Source organism: Pelmatolapia mariae, linkage group LG10_11, assembly GCF_036321145.2.
Source record: "Pelmatolapia mariae isolate MD_Pm_ZW linkage group LG10_11, Pm_UMD_F_2, whole genome shotgun sequence".
NCBI lineage: Eukaryota > Metazoa > Chordata > Actinopteri > Cichliformes > Cichlidae > Pelmatolapia > Pelmatolapia mariae.
In genome coordinates, this window is record NC_086236.1 from 3,257,478 (window position 1) to 3,275,686 (window position 18,209).

Consider the following 18,209-nt stretch of genomic DNA (forward strand, 5'->3'; position numbering starts at 1 on the left):
GTTAAAACTTCAGCAGTGTCAAAATATCAAAGACGCTTTAATGGAGACGGGCGCTAACAAACACGAGACAGAAAAGTGGATCTCAGCTGGATGGAAAGGCGGTGCTGCCTGTCACGAGCTGGTATCAGAAATCTTATGAAGCTTAGTGAAGGGCCGACCCTCGAGGATCAGTCGGTGTTAAAGCAGCGCCTCAAACACCTTTTTAAACATCAAATCATCTTTTTTTACTGGAGAGAATCATTTTGAAGGGTTTCTCCTTTTTAGTTCAAACTGGTTCATTTATTAGAAACTCTCGCTTTAAATCTTTAAGCCGACTCCGTCTTATCTCCCTCGCTCTCCAGGTTGTTTTTTTTTTTTTTAAATGTCCTCACGTAAATGTCAAGACTCCAGCGACAAACCAGTCGAGCCGTTTTCTTCTATTTGCACACGTTAGCTCTCTGTTTGCCTCCATGTTTGAACACAAATAGGCAGGTGATAGTTTGACAGGTGCTGTAGAGCGATGTTTAAAGCAGCACTTTAATCAAACTGATGGGGTTTGTTTTACTCACGCTCACCTTCTGGTTTTAAAGTGATGCTCAATCCAAGTTTGGTGCCTTCAGAGTACAGCGACTCGATGTTGGCCTGTCGAGCGTTAAATGGTTTGAAGGAGACGATAACTTCAGCGCTGAATCTTCTGTTTGTGTCTGATCAGGATGAAGTTCTGGCGGTGTCCAGGAAGATGGTGGTGCGGGTGGAGGACCTGGTGCGATGGTCGTGTGCGCAGCCGGCAGGTTGGAGCAGCAGCCTGAAGGCGTTGGCGTGCGGGACCAACGGCCTCCACAAACCTCCGCAGAGCGGCGACGGCAGCAACGGCACGACGGACAAAAGCAGCGAGCCGCTCAAAGACAAAACTGAGAGTAAGAAACTCAGACTCTCTGCAGATGTTTGCAGATGTGAACCAGAGCCAGTTTGTTGGTGTGGAAATGCTGCCGGTCACGCTCCTGTACATGTTCCAGCCTCCCTGTTAGAGCTACTTTTATTTTGAAAGGTCAGCAGTGAGGCAGCTAAAGCAGCATTAAAAGAACAGAATCATTGAAATCATCATTAATCTGATGGATTCAGTGCTGTGGTTATTTCCTACCCACTGCTATAAAAGAAGTAAAGACGTACACAGAGAGACTGCATAAAACTATAAATTAGCCCTAAATAATCTAAACATTTTATCCTGATTTCATAAAGCCTGCATGTGTTTCTGTGTCCTGACTGACTGTAGTTTGAAAACTCTTGGGTCTCCATTCTGGATCATCTTTCTGTGTATTTCCTGTATCCAGAGGAGTTCCTCAGGGCTTCTCAGTAGGACCACTGCACTTCCCACCCAGAGATCATTGTATTTGTGTTTTTATACATATAAACATGTTTTCCCGGTTTTAGAAACCTTTATCAGTCCTTATTCTGAATTTTATCAAATTTCAGTTTCCAGCTTGCTGAGCAGGGCAAACAGGATGTTCAGTGCTCTGGATCATCTTCCTCTTTACTTCCTGTATCAGTAGGAGTTCCTCATGGCTCCACACTTGGACCGCTGCTGTTTTCTGTGAACACGAGTAATTTTATCATTATAAAGATAATCTGTGTGATGTTCTACAGATGGCTGCCAATGCCTGGTTATGCTGGAGGTTTCTTCCTGTTAAAAGGAGTTCCCACTGTCGCCAAGAGTTTGTTCATAGGGGTTGTCTGATTGGTTTTGAAGCATTTTAGGGTCTTTACCTCACAGTATAAAGCACCTTGAGGCAGCTGTTATTGTGATTTTGTGCTATATAAATAAAATTTAACTGAATATGTTGTGACCAGTTTTTATGCAGACACATCTTTTGCTTGTTAAAGACGTTCTTAGATAAATATTGACTAAATACTTAGCTGGGTGCTGTGGGCTCTGCTTCCTGGGTGTCCGTGGTTGGACCCGGACTTGATGCCTGAACATGATGGCGATGGCATCATGTTGGCACGCACTAATATCCACTGTGGCCTAAATGTGCTCTGATATTTGAACTCCGGTGGTTCGGGTGAAGAAATCGTCAGCTTATTTCTTTAAACTTACACTTAAAAGTTTTGTGGTTAAAAGAAAATGAATATTTGCTCTGAAATGAAAATGTAACAGATTACTGTTTAAGAAAAAAAGGACTGAGGGAGGTCACACACATGCTCATACATTCTAAACTGAAGAACGAGACTTACAGCAGGATTACAGGCGTCTCAGCCTGTAGCAGGGAAACGTTGGTGATGTCAGTACTTTCATGGAGCCCAAAAAAACGCAAAATATAAATCTCAATTCTGTCTCCAGGTGAGGAAACTCTTAGCAAGTTTAATACCTGTGCTGTGGAAAGGGAGTGCACATTTCCCACTGATGGGATTTTAACCATGAGTCTCAGCCTGGGTGGGTTCTTGTTTATCTCTGTGCATACATGTGTAATAAAACCATAATCAGCGTGTCAGAGTGGGTTAAAGGGTTTTTGCAGAACGAGCTGGTTTATATGGAGGAGAGCGAAGCTGTTCTCCTTCTTTATCTTTTATTGTTTTTCTGTTCTGTGTCGGCTGCGCTGCTGGTCAGGTCACTGAAAAGGAGGTTTTTAATCCAGAGTCCTGAGAAAGGAAGCAGGACGCTGTTTGCATGTTTATGAATGCTGCCGACTACCTGCAGCAGAGTTTAGCCTTCTTTGTAATTTCAGTGGTTTCCCAAACAAATCGGATGTATTTGAGGGTGACGGCTACAGAAACATCAAATTAAACATCTCGAAAGTGCCGCCTGGTGTTTGCAAACACCACCGGCGCCTGCACAGCGGTAATCAGTAACCGGGATACTCGTGTTTGTCGTGTATACAGTGATGTTCAGAGCCCGGAGACAAATCAGGGGCCTGACGGAAAGTGAGAAACGCTGTGTTTGCAGAGCATAACAGAGCGAACGGGTTAAAGCCACCGAAACAAAAATAACCCCACCTGTGTCTCCTCCCCTCAGACGGCCCGGCGGAGCATCACGCTGTCAAAGTCATCAGCTACCCGCAGTACTGCCGCTTCCGCTCGCTGCAGCAGCGCATCCAGGACGGAGCAAGGGGGTCTGCCCTGCAGGACCCCCACCTGCTGGCGCTGGGAGGCATCAAGGTGACGCCCAACACCCGAGTCATGTACTGCAGGGACACCTTCAACCACCCGACGCTGGAGAGCAGCTCCGGCTTCTCCTGGCAGTTCAGTGAGTGTCAAATGTTGATGATTAAAATGTGCTGACAGCGTTTGTGTGTGATGGATTTAAATCATTAAAATAAGAAACATACGGTCTAAACATCACGTTCTGAATTACTGTTTAATCTTTATGGGCTCAAATTGTGGTCATAAATATTTTGTACTTGTAAATCAGGATTTGTGTGTGTAAAAAGAATTTGTGTGTGTGTAAAAAAGATTTGTGTGTGGACTTAGCCAAAAAATTACACGTGAAACTCTGCGCTCAAGTTACAAGTACGAATTTTGACCCTATTTTTCTTCATTTCATCTGATTGGCCAATGTCATGTCAATCACAAATTTGACAATCCAATCAGAGAACAGATGGGTTTGGCTATTGGAGGGGTGCTTTATGGAGCTTCAGGTCCTTGAAGGGAATAAATGCCCTTTTACATGCCAGCCCAGCGTTGTGGAAATGACAGTCTTCACTAGTGGGGATAGTTAAAAAGCTTTCTTCGTTATGAATTAGCATACATGTTTTTATTGAACATTTGAAGATGGAAAAACAGAAACTCTTGTAGAGGACATAAAGTCAGAGAGAAACGACAAGGAGCAGGTGCATCTAGTACAGGTAGAGCTGCTGCAAAACCCCACAGAGCCCAGCAGCCAGCGCAACAAATTCTGGATCCTTGACTTTTAGTTAGCAGTTAGCATTAGCAGCACATCCTGCGTCCGATGTGAAAGGACTTTTATGCTGCGCACTGTGACTCACAGCAATGGTCCCGGGTCAGCCCTGACTTTGTGTTAAACTAATCCTAAAGTAATGATGGTATTTCTAACCACTGACATACCACAACTTTATCCTTTCAACAGCTGCTGAAAGTTAGCGGACCTAGCTGCTATCGGATATTTATATAGAGATCCTCCAGCTTCAAACTGTATTACCCTTCAAGGACCTGCAGTTCAAAAAAGCGCCCCTCAAACAGCCAAACCCATCTGTTCTCTGATTGGATAGTTAAATTTGTGATTGACATGACATTGACCAATCAGATGAAAGGAAGAAAAATAGGGTCAAAATTCGTACTTGTAACTTGAAACTTGAGTGCAGAGTTTCACACGTATTTTTTGGTCCACACACAAATTCTTTTTACACATACAAATCCTGATTTACAAGTACAAAATATTTATGACCACAATTTGAGCCCATAAATCTTTTCTGCTGCTGAAAGGCGACGTTTGTGTGTAAGATGAAACATAGAACTGGTTTTTGAAAGCCCTTTGACCTGAAAGCATCACTTCCTTCCTCAGTACAGCTTCCTGTTTGCCTGTGAAACGCTGCCACCTGCTGGAGAGTCCTGAGCTTTTTCTCTGGTGTCTGCAGGCTGGTTATAAAAGCCTGTAATGAGATGTTTTCAGGTTATTTGAAGGTTGGATAAACTTGTCCACATCAGTGCTTTAGAAGAAGAACAACACGCTTACTGAGCAGATTAGGCTTCAAATCAACCACCACGCATTTCTGACCATCAGCCAAAGGGAAGCTGTTAGATTATCCACTGAGGAGGGAGAGGGGACGACCTCGGAGAAGGAGGACATGTAGAGGGTGGTGTGACGGAGGAGGACGGGGTGAGATGGAGGCAGATGACCTGCTCATCGCTGCTTCCTGCTGAAGATCAGCTGATCCTTTTTTCCTCTGTTTCCACCCGCCACGCAGACATTTTAAATTTTACTCTAATGATCGTATCGTACGTCTCCATGTCCTCAACGGGAGCGCCACGCTGAACGAAACATGGTCACACATATGATTATCCACATCTTTTGTCTTTTCAAAAACATTTTTATTATGAATCCGTTCTTATGACTATCAGTTAAACCGCACGAAACACCAAAACCTGTGTCTGCGGTGAAATTCTCTTTGTGTTGTTTCGCCGCTAAATCAGGACAAAACCGCCGCAGAAATTACGCCTGGCGCTGTCTGCACTTTCACACCGTCAATCACCGCCGAGGCTGCTGCTGGAAGATAAAACCAGCCTCCTCGTGTGTCTGACATGTTTGTACAGTCTGCTCGACTTTTGTAAAATCAGATCATCTGCTGTCGCCTTCGCTCGGAGCTAAATGAATAAATCCCGTGTCCCTTTTAGACTGGATAACCTCGGTCATGTGACCCCTTTAGACCACCGCCCACAGCAGAGCGCTGCACCTGAGCCATGTGCTGTTATTTAGTTCTCTGATTTTTTTGTTTGTAAATGCCTCACAAAGATCGCCTCAAACAAACACAGGAAGGCCTCCGGAGATGTCTCCCTGTGGTTTTAAATGTTTACGCCTTTATTTTATTTTTCCTGCAGGATGTCCTTCTCTCAGTCTGCGAGGACGACCTCGTAAGAGGAGAGGCCGCGACAGCAAAGACTCGCCAAACTCCAGCCAGTCGGAGTCGTGGATCGAGAGGATGAAGGTGCGTGTGGCGATCATCTCATCGCTGACTGTCACATTCAGGCTCCTCTTCGTCGTCCTGCTCAGTGATTTTAGGAAACGCAGATCGGCGTGTTTACGGAAAGCTCTGCTTCAGGCTTCAGATCCTCCTATAATACAAACTCTGCTGAAAGTGAAATCAAATCATTTCAGGAAGTAGATCTGGTACCGCAGAGCTGTGAGACTGGAGTAAAAACATGAACCTGGTCTCTGAGTTATTAGACGCTCAGAGCGCTGGCTGCTGTGAGGCAGGTCTGGGCGTGCAGTTTCAGCTGCTTTGTTTCAGCGTACATGTGCACCCAGTCGCTTTGTCAGTGCTTTGAATGCATTCGTGCCCCCACGCAGAGGCAGGTTTGCTGTTCATTTAAGAAAGGCAGAGCACAGCATGAGCCTCACATATGGAAGTGGATTTTAGAGCTGCTGGTTTTGGATCCACGAAGCAACAAACACATCCAAACTAAGATCAGGCGTCCGCTCGAGTCTCTGTGCGCTGCTGGATTATAATCCTTAAACTGCTCCGAGGTTTGACCTGCGAGGCCTCTCACAGCACCCTCTAGTGGCCGACGTGCTGCAGACGTGAACATGTGAGCCTCGCAGCAAATAAAGTAGTTTTAATAGATTCAGTTTCTGACTGCCAAAATAAAGGGGCAGATCAGTTTTAATGTGACAAGTAAAATAACAGGAAGTGCTGAGGCGTGCAATGATGATCTCACTGCGTGTTTCCCCCTCAGGAGAACGTGATGGGCAGCGTAGAGGTTGGCTGTGACAGCGGCTGGCTCCCTCACCCCGAGGAGCAGCTGTTCCTCGATCAGCTGTTCGCCTTCATGGACCGCCACGGATCGCCGATCCACAAAGTCCCGAACCTGGGCTTCAAGAAGAGTGAGTCCACCACGCCGCCGCTTCTTCTTCTGCGCTCTACAGAACGTTCCTTTTCTTTCTTTCCTTTCCTTCATCCCTCCTTCATGACCTTTCACTCTTTCCTTCCTTCCTTCATCCATCCTTGCCTTCCTTCCTTCTGTTATCCCCTCTTCCTTCCTTCCTTCCTCCCTCCCTCCCTCCCTCCCTCCCTCTCTCTCTCTCATCCCCATTTTCTTTCACTCTTTCCTTACATCCATCCTTTCGTCCTTCCTTCCTTCTGTTATCCCCTCTACCTTCCTTCCTTCCTTCCTTCCTTCCTACCTCCCTCCCTCTCTCTCTCTCATCCCCATTTTCTTTCTCACACTTTCCTTACATCCATCCTTTCTTCCTTCCTTCCAGAGACAGACGTGCTCTGACTGCGTGTTAAATAAAGTTTTGTGGTGTTGAATGAAGGTTGGGTGCCGTGTCAGAGGTAAACGTGTGACTGCTGAGCTTCATCGTGACTCAATGTTTGATCTGTGGGGGTGTTGAAACCGCGTTTGTGTAGTGAGGACCATCCTGCCTCCGCTGTGTCCTCACCGCCTGGTTTAAATGTTTTTGTGTCTCCTTTGCATGTCTGATGCTTCGCCGCCGTCCTCAGTCGACCTCTTCCTCATGTACTCTGTGGTCAAACGGCTCGGGGGCTACAAAAAGGTGAGTCACTTCAGTTTATTTCAGGTTTTCTGTGAGAGACAAAGGTTTAAATAAAGAGTTTGAACATGTTTCAGCTCAGAGTTTGTTTCACGTGAGATTAAATCGAACCTGTGAGGACGGCACATCTGAGTGTGACACTGTGTGTTTGGTTTAATCCAGGAGGACGAGGTCAGATTATAAATCAGCCTGCAGGGATTTATTTTAAAGTGAAATCATGAAGTTTTTGTGCTAATCCTCGTTAGTTCTGTTTCCGTCCCTGCTGAGAAAACTGCAAACACTGATTTTAGTCTGCTGACAGCAGGCCGCTCGCTCGATGCGTTTCATCAGGGTCTCGAGGCCGAGCGGTCTTTCCTGTCCGACTGCTTTAAATTCCCCTGTGGGGTGGATGCACTGACGGTGCTTCATGGTGTAAATTGATCAGACATGATCCGACCTTTGGTTCAGTTTCTGCGGCTGCTCCCTCAATAAAGTGAAACTGAAACCGGCGACACTGAACGTGTTTACAGCCAAACTACAACATTATCGGTCCACATTTAAACCTGAAGAGCTGAAACATGCAGTAACTGCCAGACTGGAGTTTTTATTATAAATATAATTAAATATTCATTTGCATAGATGAGTTTTCATTTGTCTCACAGTGTCGCTGCACGTCTGATGGTCTACATCAGGATTAACACACAGACGATGGAGACGGCTCAAAAATAAAAACTGATCCACTGCAGAGTTTGACTAAGAATTTGTCCACATGTTTGCAGAGTGTCTGTTTGGCCTCGCTTCCATTGATCGCAGAGACGTCACCTTTTCGTCACGCTGCTGTTTTTAATACAAACGTGGAGATTAATGAAGCGTCTGAAGCTCACGCTAACAAGTGCCAGAGCTCAAGATCAGGATCAGATCATCTCTGCAGATATTTGGATTTAAAGTCACATCAGTTTTTATTAACACGTTATGGTGCTGCATGTCTGTGGAAGAGAGCCAGAGATTAATAATAACAATGATTACATGCAGAGAGGTGTATAAACACACAGTGACCGCAGAAGAAACACTCAATGCATCATGGGAGTCCCCCAGCAGCCTACACCTACTGCAGCATAACTAAGGGAGGATTCAGGGTCACCTGGTCCAGCACTAACTATATGCTTTAGCAAAAAGGAAAGTTTGCAGCCTGATCTTAAAAGTAGAGATAGTGTCTGTCTCATGAACCCAAACTGGAAGCTGGTTCCACAGAAGAGTCTTTGTAGATGAAACCACTGCCAACAAAATTAAAAGTATAAATCAGTCGTCATCCTTTCCAAATGGTTGAGGATGTAGTTACACGCATCTAAACAGTAGGGGGCACTAAAACTGATGTAAACCAGGATTTAGGTCAAGTTTTCCTCTCAAAGTCGACTCTGAGGAGTCGGAGGCGGCTCGACCTCTTTCAGGATCAAAAGGCAGCTGACGGAGACTCCCAGGTATTCAGCCTGCAGTGGGGTGAAGACCTTAGAGTTGGTGCATGGTCTCCACTGCAGGCTGAATACCTGGGAGTCTCCAGTTGAGCTCTTTAGACTATCATGAACCGGTCACCACAGTCCTGTGAGGGTTACTCCTCGTTATCTGACTTTCTGCTTGTTTTCGTGCGGCAGGTGACGACAGACCGTCTGTGGAAAGTGGTTTACAACGAGCTGGGCGGATGCCCCGGCAGCACCAGCGCTGCGACCTGCACCAGGAGACACTACGAGAGGTGAGACAGACATCATCTCTGACTGCGCTCACCGAGCGTTTCAGACCGTTTTACACTCAAAACGTGAGCAAAGGGAAGTGACGAGGGTCTGTAAGCAGAGAGGAAAACCAGCCAGTGGGCTTCGTACCTCCATCCAGCAGAGGTCAGCGCTGGATGAAGCGGTCATTAGTGTTAGAGAGCAGGAAACCTTCCTGTAGAGTAGACCATGTGCACAGGCATTACGCCACATTCTGGCTCTGTAATATCCTGACAGATGTAATGGAAATACTGAAAACTAAACCCTTGACCTTTGACCTGTGACTAAAAGGGTCCACATGCTAAAGTTCAGGTTTCTGTGTCTCAGGCTGATGCTTCCTTATGAAGAACACCTCAGAGCGGGAGGAGCAGAGTTTAAAGTCCCAGAATCCCCGGTGGTGCCGAAGCCCAGAGGCATCAGAGGCAGGAGGCCGCATCCCAGAGGCAAAAAGCCGGGACCCAGACCCCGGGAGAGGAAGGTGACCACACCACCTGCTGCTGCTGCTTCTCCCAACATACGTGATGACGTGAGTTTACAGCTTTGTTTTCATCTGTTACTAACACTGCTGAACGCTGATGCTCCATAACAGATTGTCGGGTGATGCTGTGATGGGGGGGGCGCTAACACTGCCGCCTAGGGGTGGGCGGTATAAACGGTATACGGTAGAAACGATATAAATTTATACCGCTCTACCACGATAGCGCATGTTGATGGTGTCATCAAGCTGCCCCTGTTTTGGTCGAAAGCATGGCAGCATCTGCAAACAATATCATCTGCAAATTATGCCGGGCGACAGTAATAGCAAAGAGACGAAGCACTTTTGGAATATGGGGAAAGCCAAAAACTGCACTTCCTCCACTTCTGTACCATCGATTCATTAATGCTGAATTCTCTGCAGCTGCTCTATTCCCATGTTGTTCCAGTATATTAATGACTAACCTGGTATTGTGGATGGATTATCTCAGTTGTTCTCCTGACTGAAGTTTGGTCCATTTACAGCATCCTGCTATGCGATTGCATTTGTCCCTAACCATCAGGAAGCCTCACGTTAACTTTTATCGAGTGGAAAAAAAGTTAGCGTTCATCCTCCAGCTTCACTGTGCTAATGTTATGCTAACAGCTGTGTCGCTAGCGATCACGTAGCACATCATTATATACCAGCTAGTCCAACTTCAGTAACCTTACAAACGTCACTGCTTTAATTGGCTTAGTTGGCTCACCTCCAGCCTCTCTTGCCTCTGAACAGGTCGCAAACCCGAACGGCACCATGGTGGCAAAGAGAGGTAGAGGCCGGCCGCCGGGCACACGAAACAAGGCCACGGTGCTCGCTCAGGCAAAGCTGCTGGCACTGCAGCAGGCGAAGGTCAAAGGCAGCGCGGTGGAGACGACGCAGCAACAGCTTCCAGCCGTGGGCCGCGGAGGAACTACCGCCAGCGGCGTGCACAGGGTAACGACCACGAAACACTCATACACGCCTGTGAGGAGGTTTGATTTGACTGCATGTGATTCATTTCCTTCTCTGCTCCCTGCAGCCGGCCATCCTGCCCATCACCATGCCCCTCACCCCGGACCTCGCCCCCCTCGCCGGCCCCTTCATCTCTTTCCAGCCCAAACCGAAGGAGGTGAAGACGGAGCGAGGGGAGTCTGTGGTTCCCGCCACGGGCGTGCTCCTCTCCGCGCTGCCGCGCCACTTCATCGGAGGCTCTCTGAGCGGCTTCAGCCCCATCAAAGGCTTGTGTCCTTCGGACGTGTTCAGGAGCCGGCTGGGCCTGCAGAGGGGCCCCGAGAGCCCTGCCCTGACGCCCCAGGACCCGAGCCAGCACCATCCAACCATCTACACCCCCCAGCCGAAGAGTGGGAGCCCAGACACCCCTCACCCGATCGGGGAGCAGCCACAGCCCCACCCCCTCCAGCAGCACCACACCCATTGCTCAGGGTGTAACATGGACGAGGGGGGGCCGAGAGGAGGCGGGCGAGAGGCTAGAACCCGGCCCCCCATGCCCCCCCTCCGAGTCCTTCCCGTGAACCTTGACTGCAGCGTTCAGGTGTGTCAGCTGATGAGGACTCGTTGCTTGGGCCCGTCTCAGCTGCAGATGTTCACGCGGTGCCTGTCCGAGGCGCTCTCCCAGGACCTGAATGCCAAGCCCACCCCTCCCCCCGAGCAGGCGCTGCCCCTCAACCTCAGCAAACGGTTCACGCCGAAGAGACCCGCCGCGGAAGGGCCGGAGCCGAGCCGGGCCGTCGTCAATGGGAATGCCGATCAGCTGCCGGCCAAGAGAGCGAGGACCGGCTTCACAGAGCCAGCTGAGGAAACACACTCCAGCTCCGCAGGAAGTGCAGCAGGAGGAGCGGCGGTGGTGGGAGGAGGAGGGCAGGTAGAGGTGGAGATGAAGAACCAGGACGAACCCGCAGATCTGAGCTCGCCCAGCAGGATCAGGGCCTTCCTGCTCGGCCTGCCGCCCTTCAAAGTCAAACTGGAGGAGGATCTGAATGGCGTGCGGTTTGGGAAGTTCGTCCCTAAAGTCGAGAGCGGAGAGGCACCGCTAAAAGATGTGAAGAAGGAGGACGAGGAGGAGGTGGCGGTAGAAAAGATGGCGATGGAAGGGAGAGACCGCGGAGACTGCTCCAGCCATGGCGCCGCCAATGCTGACACGCAGTGTTTTTAACCCCCTCCGCTCTGATTTGTTGGAAGATGCCCTATCACGTCAGCGCCTGAACCCACGGGAGCGCGGAGCTTTCGTTTCTCCATCTTCACCAACTTTTCCTCTTTGCGTTTTAGTTTTTTTTCCACTCACGTCGTCGGTCGAACTCTGCGGAGGAACGACGGCTCATGACAATCACGCATCTCACCGGAGACGAGACACGGACTCCGACACACACTGCCATAACCTCCATAACACTACGATTAACTCCACCGTCAGAGATCCACAAAGTTAGAATCAGTATCTATCTATGGGTGATGCTATGCATCGGGACTTCATTAACTAGCATTAAGAGTGTACTGTAGTTTGTAGCTTTTAAATTGTACTCTACGTCTGTAGAGACAGAGTTATTTTCTGATAAGGTGTTTAGATGTTACGTGAGCAAAAGAAAAAAGAAGCAGCTCCTCTCAGTCTTCACGTTATAGCTCGTTAAGTGAAGCGTTTATAGTCCTGTTCGTTAGCTCTAATGATGTAAACTTTTACACACACGTGCCTTAAATCGGCCTGCGAGCTGCTTCGTCGCCGGCTTCAAACACATTCTAAAGAGATACCTTGATGTTGGACCTGCTCAGCTTCCCTCAGCTCTCTTGTAGGGCTGCTTCCAGGCCTGAGAAAAAATTGGCGTTTTAATGTTTCTCAGAGTTCGTTAAGCTCGTAACGATTGTGCGGACCCTCCTCCTCCACCTCATTGGTTTCCTTATAAAACCCTCAGCATCACTACCAGCCTTCACATTAGAGCTCGTACCAAACTCGTAGCCCAAGCATTCAGACTACCTCAGGTTCTTTTATAGTTTCTCGCCTGCTTCATATGTTCAAGGGGAGTATCCCAGCATGCATTAGGGTAGGAGGCCAGTCCATAAATGCACATAGATGGATGCCAAGCATGTGGTGTTAAACCGAGGCTCATCAGACATCATTAAAACACGTCTTCTCCCCAACTCCTACAAACTGGATTTGTTAGGAACTACTTTTAGTGGCGGATTGATCCGTATATAGGGGTGTTTAGGGCAGCGTGATATTGACACCTGCACTTTCTGAAACATTGACTGAGGTGAGATCAGAAAGTTCCAGCACAGCTGCTCGGGAGACAGGCTTCGGCTGACCTCCAGCGTCCTGCATTGATTTTTCAGCTTTTTTTCAATTTCTCAAAGTGGACAAACTCAGACGGAGGGATCTGAGGGAGGGGTTCAGGAGGTGAGCAAAGATTATGAATCACCTGGCGCAGGTGAGGGATAAATTCACGGTTTACAACTTGATGAATGTGGAGAACATGACAGACCTCACCTGCTGAGCCTCTCAGGAACTCTGGAGTCTTCGTCTGGTTCGTAGAGCGAACGCTCGCCATCCGTGATGGACCTCTCAGAGAAGAGGATCTTTAATGTGAAATCAGACGAATTCAAACCAGGTTTCCGGTCCTTTGACGGGCCAATATCTGGGACTTTCTGATCACCTTATCGCGGTTTCCTGTGGCTTCACGAGCTCTCGAGTCGTCTCCATCCAGACCTCATTACATCTCGTTTTGAGAGCGGCTCTGTCCTTTGCAGGAGCGGTGAGACTATTCTGCACCGCTCTCCGATACCACAGTCGTGGACTTTTAAGTGTCGGACCTGTTAGTTTGGTTTCTGTTTGATTCAGTCGTGTTTAGGAAAAAGCTCCACCAAAGACTGTGAAACGGATCCTTCATCACTTCATCATCATTATCCTGTCATTTAAAGTGCGTACATAAAACCCAACCCCCTAAAACCCAACAAACATCAAGGTATCCCTTTAAGTCGCCTTTTCCTGTTTGTTTTCTGCCACAGACGTTGGTTCAGATTTGCACACCTACTGTACACACTCGCTTTTCCTCGTTTCTTTTCTTCCTACCCGAGTAGTCGAATCAACTACGACACCGAAATTAAGTGGTGCTGTTTGCTTAGTTTTGTTGCCATATTATTGTTGTTATTATTGTTATTGTTGTTGTTCTTTTCATCGCCATCACGCGTATAGAGGAAAAGTTCCTCGTAGCCGACCTAATTTTCCTGAGAATTTTAAGAAAGTATATTTTAATTAAAAGAAACCGTGGCTTGTTTATGAAAATATGTGCAGGATTTTTTCCTCCTGATTTATTCGACTGTTGGCTTCATGTGAGGCAAATCGTTTGTGAATGAGTACGTGAGTAGAGATGTATACACTCAGTCGGTCGTAGCTGGGCAGACGCACCAAAGTACTCGACCGGGACTTTTCCGTAACCTCTGTCGGAGTTTTAGGACTTCAGGATTTTCTTCTTCACTCGTGGGGAAAATGAGCAGTAACCAGGAGACGATGGTGAATACCGGTAAATACAAAGTCATATTCCCCTTCATGCAGTAACAACAGTGAGAACAGGGTAACTACTGTACATAATGGCTCTGCTTCTTCCTGTCAGTACACCTTTATTTATTGTAGGTGAGGCGCTTCAGAGGGAACGAGTTCATACAACCTCCAAACGTTTCCAAAAAACGCATGTACTCTCAGTTTTATCGTCCTGCAGACGCAGTGTGTCTTTTCAGGCTTTACACTCGATTTTACACAAGAAATGTGACAGAAGTGGTTGTGTGAAAGTTTTCCACCTGCACCTTTAGCTTTTGGCGAGCTGTACCGCTTACTTTAACGCACAACTTAGGACTTTATCAAAGGGGGACCGATTCTGCTCATTTCCAGCTCTTTATTTTTATTCTTCAACTCTACCAGAGCAGCTTTGCATGACTCATAGCTCAAAATAATCCTTATTTTTATTAAACTGGGCTTTAACTTTATCTTATGTCTAAAACAAGCTGTTTTAGCTCCAGTGTCTTTAAGGAAACCCTCCCAAAAAGCCTGCTTTCCTCTGATTGTCCAACTTCTGTAAGCCTCCTGAGGGGCAGCAGCCAGTAAAGCCTACAGTAGAGTGGCATGTATGCAGATGACTTGACTGTTTACCCCTTAAAAGCACCCCAGGAGTAACCCATGAAGATGAGGTCACATTTCAAAACTAACAAAATGACTGGGTTTGCATCAAATGTTAGCGAGGGTGGTCTTTGCATGTTCAGATATTCTTGGAAGAACCCGGAAGCTATTTCAATGATTTTCAATCCACGTCTTTATCGATTAATACTGAGGTGCTAAAACTTGTCACTAAGGGTACCTTCGCTGCCAAAAAGCAGGTGTTTTAAGCGCAGTTACCTTCACAAAACTTTCTTCTTCTTCACAAAATCGCTTTACCCGCCATTATGTCATCCTGACCTTTGAATCAACGCGTCTTCCTCTGTCGTAGGACCTCGTTCACTTTGATTCACCTCAGCTTCTCACTGGGCGCCTCCCAGTCAAACCATAACTCCACTGGACCAGTTTTCTCTTTAATCTCTTAAATCTGTTTTTATTTTTAGCTGCATTTATTGTTGACGAGGGGAGGTCTTCTAGTTTAGAGCTGGAGAATCAGGTGAAACCAGTGTGAGACTAGGTTTTTTCCTGGTTATTTAAACTGAGTTTTTTAAAGTTTCTTTAGGTATAATTTCAGTCTTTTTTTCTTTTCCCATTTGATCTTAAATTTTCCAATGTTTACATTTTGTTATGCATGTTCAGCAGATCTTATATCCAGTGTTTTGCACACTACTCCAGCATCAAGACTCAAACGGCACTGCTCATTTCTGTAAAGTTCTTCAAATTTAAGTGCCTGATACTTTGGATTGGAGTTGATACTTGCAGGCGAATGAGCTCATTAGCCTTCACCACATTGACTTGAACAACGGCTCCTGCAGTCGGATGGCGTTTCTTTGACCTGTTGGGTGAAATGAGGTAAAGCCGCGGTGTTGGAGGCAGGACGCTCGCTCAGCTCCGTCTGTTGGAGCAAACTGGACCTAACGAGGACACCGAGTAGCTGGATGGACATTCATGAAGAAAAATGATCAAATCTTTTTTAAAAGGTGCTGCACGCCACATTTTAACATCTGAAGTTGCTGCATCAATGTGACTGTTAAAAAGAGAGAAACCTTTCCTCTGGCTTCTATATCAGTGTCAAAAAATTAGCTACATGTCAGATGCTCCTAAAGACGACTATTTTAATCAATTCTGTATTTTTGAATAAACTATTGAATGTTTGGCCGAATAAAATGCCAAGTGTTTCAAAAAAATATTAGAAATTTTTTAAACTGAGTTAGAATTCAGCAGATTTAAAAAACTGGGACGTTGTTGTTTCTACTTATGTGATTTTCTTTATTTCCTGCTGCACATCTCCTGCTCCAGGAGAAGATCAAAGTTTCAAATGTTGGACTCGGTCTACGTTCAAGTCCTCCTGGCTCTGTATGACATCACAGAGAGGGGATTTCCCTTGTATGGTCCTCTTTGGCAGAGAAATTAAATGTTTCCAGGTGTTAAAAATGCTGCTTGTGGCACCTTTAAAAACTCTTGGATGTTACACACTGACGAATGTCTCACTCACATCTGCCTGTGATCTCATTTTTAAATTACCTGACACGTTTTTTTTTGTTTTTTTTTTCATGATTTTTGTCCCATTTTGATTTGTTTTTGTTTGTTTTTCCCATGGAAACGAACCCTGGATCAGCAGAAGCATCTCGTGTTCTTTTCTCTACAAACTGAGTTGAACTTTTGGTCTCAGTCGACCGAAGAGAACGAACGCTTCCCCGAGATGTTTGATTCTAACAGCAGGAGTTTGTTTTTAAAGCCTCTCGATTGATTATGTTAAACAGAACTTCCTTTTTGTTTTTGTTTCTGTAAACAGCTAGCAGTGTCAGGTACCATTCCATTTTAACACTGTATATTTATAATAAAAGTAATCTGTTAATAATTCCTTTGTAATGTTTCCTCCAGTATTCACGATGTTCCTTCACATGAGGATGGTGTTCAGACGGGAAAGTCTTGATGTCACGAAAATTTGTATGAGATGATATTCAAAATATTTGAGTGAGAATTTGAAAAGAAAACAAGAATTTTTTATAGAATTTTTATGGCAGTAAAGTAGATATTTCAGAATAAACTGTCTTTATAGTGTTTTACAGGCAAATTAAAAAGAATGTATGTAAAAGATTGTCACAGTGGACGTTAACATTTCAGCCACTGCTGTGTCGGTTTTATGGAGCCAGAAGTGACCATATTTGGAAGAGAGGGTGGAGTCTTGTGTTAACAGCTAATGCTAGCTGACTTTTTACACCAAACACACCAAACTAAGGTTTCGGTCACAGAGGCATAGAGACGGTCAGTTACCATCTGATAGCCGCAGCTTCACGGTATTTGCCCCGAAAGCCTTGTGATTGCTTTGGTTGCTAGAAGATTGGCCGTAGTTTGCATGAAACAGGGAGATTTCTTTGAAAACACTACCTGGTGAGCTGTGGAGAAAGTCGAACAAAAGTCAATGCAAACCAGAACCGGAGACCTTTCACCTTCAAAGTAAAAGTTCTTTTACTGCTGCAAACAGTTTCAAAAGTAAGCTTCCATAGCAGCCAGCGTTTCACCCATGAGAGAAGACGATGTTATTAATTAGAAATATATGAAGTTGGAATTATTATTATTATTATTATTGTGTCCTGCTTGTAAAGCTTCCAGGCTGCCTTTCCTCATAGTAGCCATCCCTCAAGACTTTCTCCATTTGAAGCAACGCAGTATCAGGGATTGTAACATCTAGTCCTTTCATTAAATCAGAATTTTTATTTTTTTATTTTTTTTAATCAAGCTTTCAAAATACTTTGAGTTACAAGTTGTGTGGGTTATTTTTAGAACAAAGTTTTCCTCTTAAATGACGCTGGAAGTTGGATTTGAAGAATTTTGGAAATTGTCTTTTATGAAAACACAAAATGTGAATAAAGTAACAAAAGAGAACTTCTATAAAAGTAGTAATGTTACAGACAGCCGTTGTCCTGTCCTCCTCAGCAGTACAAATATTAAGTCATTTTTTTTCCATAAGCAAAATAAGAATTAACTGTTTAAAATAATCTTTTGATTGTGACATTATTCTTATTTTATATTAGGTGTAAACTTGATTATAAAAAGGTGTACGATATTTGCAGATAAGCAAATATTTCCCCGTGTATACTGTTAGCGTGAACCACTCTCAGCCAGGGGTTAGCATTTACAGATGGTTGCTAACTGGTCTCTAAATCTGTAACTCTGGACATTTTTTTGTCTGTTTGTTTTTTGTTTTGTTTTTAAATAAACTTTTATTAAAAATAGTAAATTTAATGGCAGATTATTTAACATCACAAGTGTAGGTGTAATAATAATAGAAATGATGTAAGAATTTTTTGTATCCTTATACATATTATATATACTAATGACACTTAATGTTTCTCTCTCTATCTCCCCCACCCCTCCCCATAATATGGATATCTACAGGGTGGGCCATTTACATGGATATAATGCCACAAGAAAAACAATGGTGTGCTTGGTTTCAACGTAACTTTATTCTTTCATGAGTTATTTACAAGTTTCTCACCACTTATAAAATGTGTTCAATGAGCTGCCCATTGTGTTGGATTGTCAATGCAACCCTCTTCTCCCACTCTTCGCACACTGATAGCAACACCGCAGGAGAAATGCCAGCACAGGCATCCA

At 45.5% G+C, this 18,209-nt stretch overlaps 1 protein-coding gene across 1 annotated transcript in view; it reads left to right on the forward strand.

Moving 5' to 3' along the window:
* The window catches only part of zgc:77151 (uncharacterized protein LOC337153 homolog), a 47,511-nt gene extending 29,709 nt beyond the window's left edge, over nucleotides 1-17,802 (forward strand). The window contains exons 4-12 of the mRNA XM_063486266.1: nucleotides 692-896; nucleotides 2,990-3,220; nucleotides 5,530-5,636; nucleotides 6,385-6,532; nucleotides 7,152-7,204; nucleotides 8,830-8,927; nucleotides 9,271-9,469; nucleotides 10,190-10,390; nucleotides 10,476-17,802. Coding sequence (XP_063342336.1) covers nucleotides 692-896; nucleotides 2,990-3,220; nucleotides 5,530-5,636; nucleotides 6,385-6,532; nucleotides 7,152-7,204; nucleotides 8,830-8,927; nucleotides 9,271-9,469; nucleotides 10,190-10,390; nucleotides 10,476-11,609 — 2,376 coding nt within the window. The 3' untranslated portion in view covers nucleotides 11,610-17,802. The remainder of the gene's footprint in view (nucleotides 1-691; nucleotides 897-2,989; nucleotides 3,221-5,529; nucleotides 5,637-6,384; nucleotides 6,533-7,151; nucleotides 7,205-8,829; nucleotides 8,928-9,270; nucleotides 9,470-10,189; nucleotides 10,391-10,475) is intronic.
* Nucleotides 17,803-18,209: the final 407 nt, after the last annotated feature.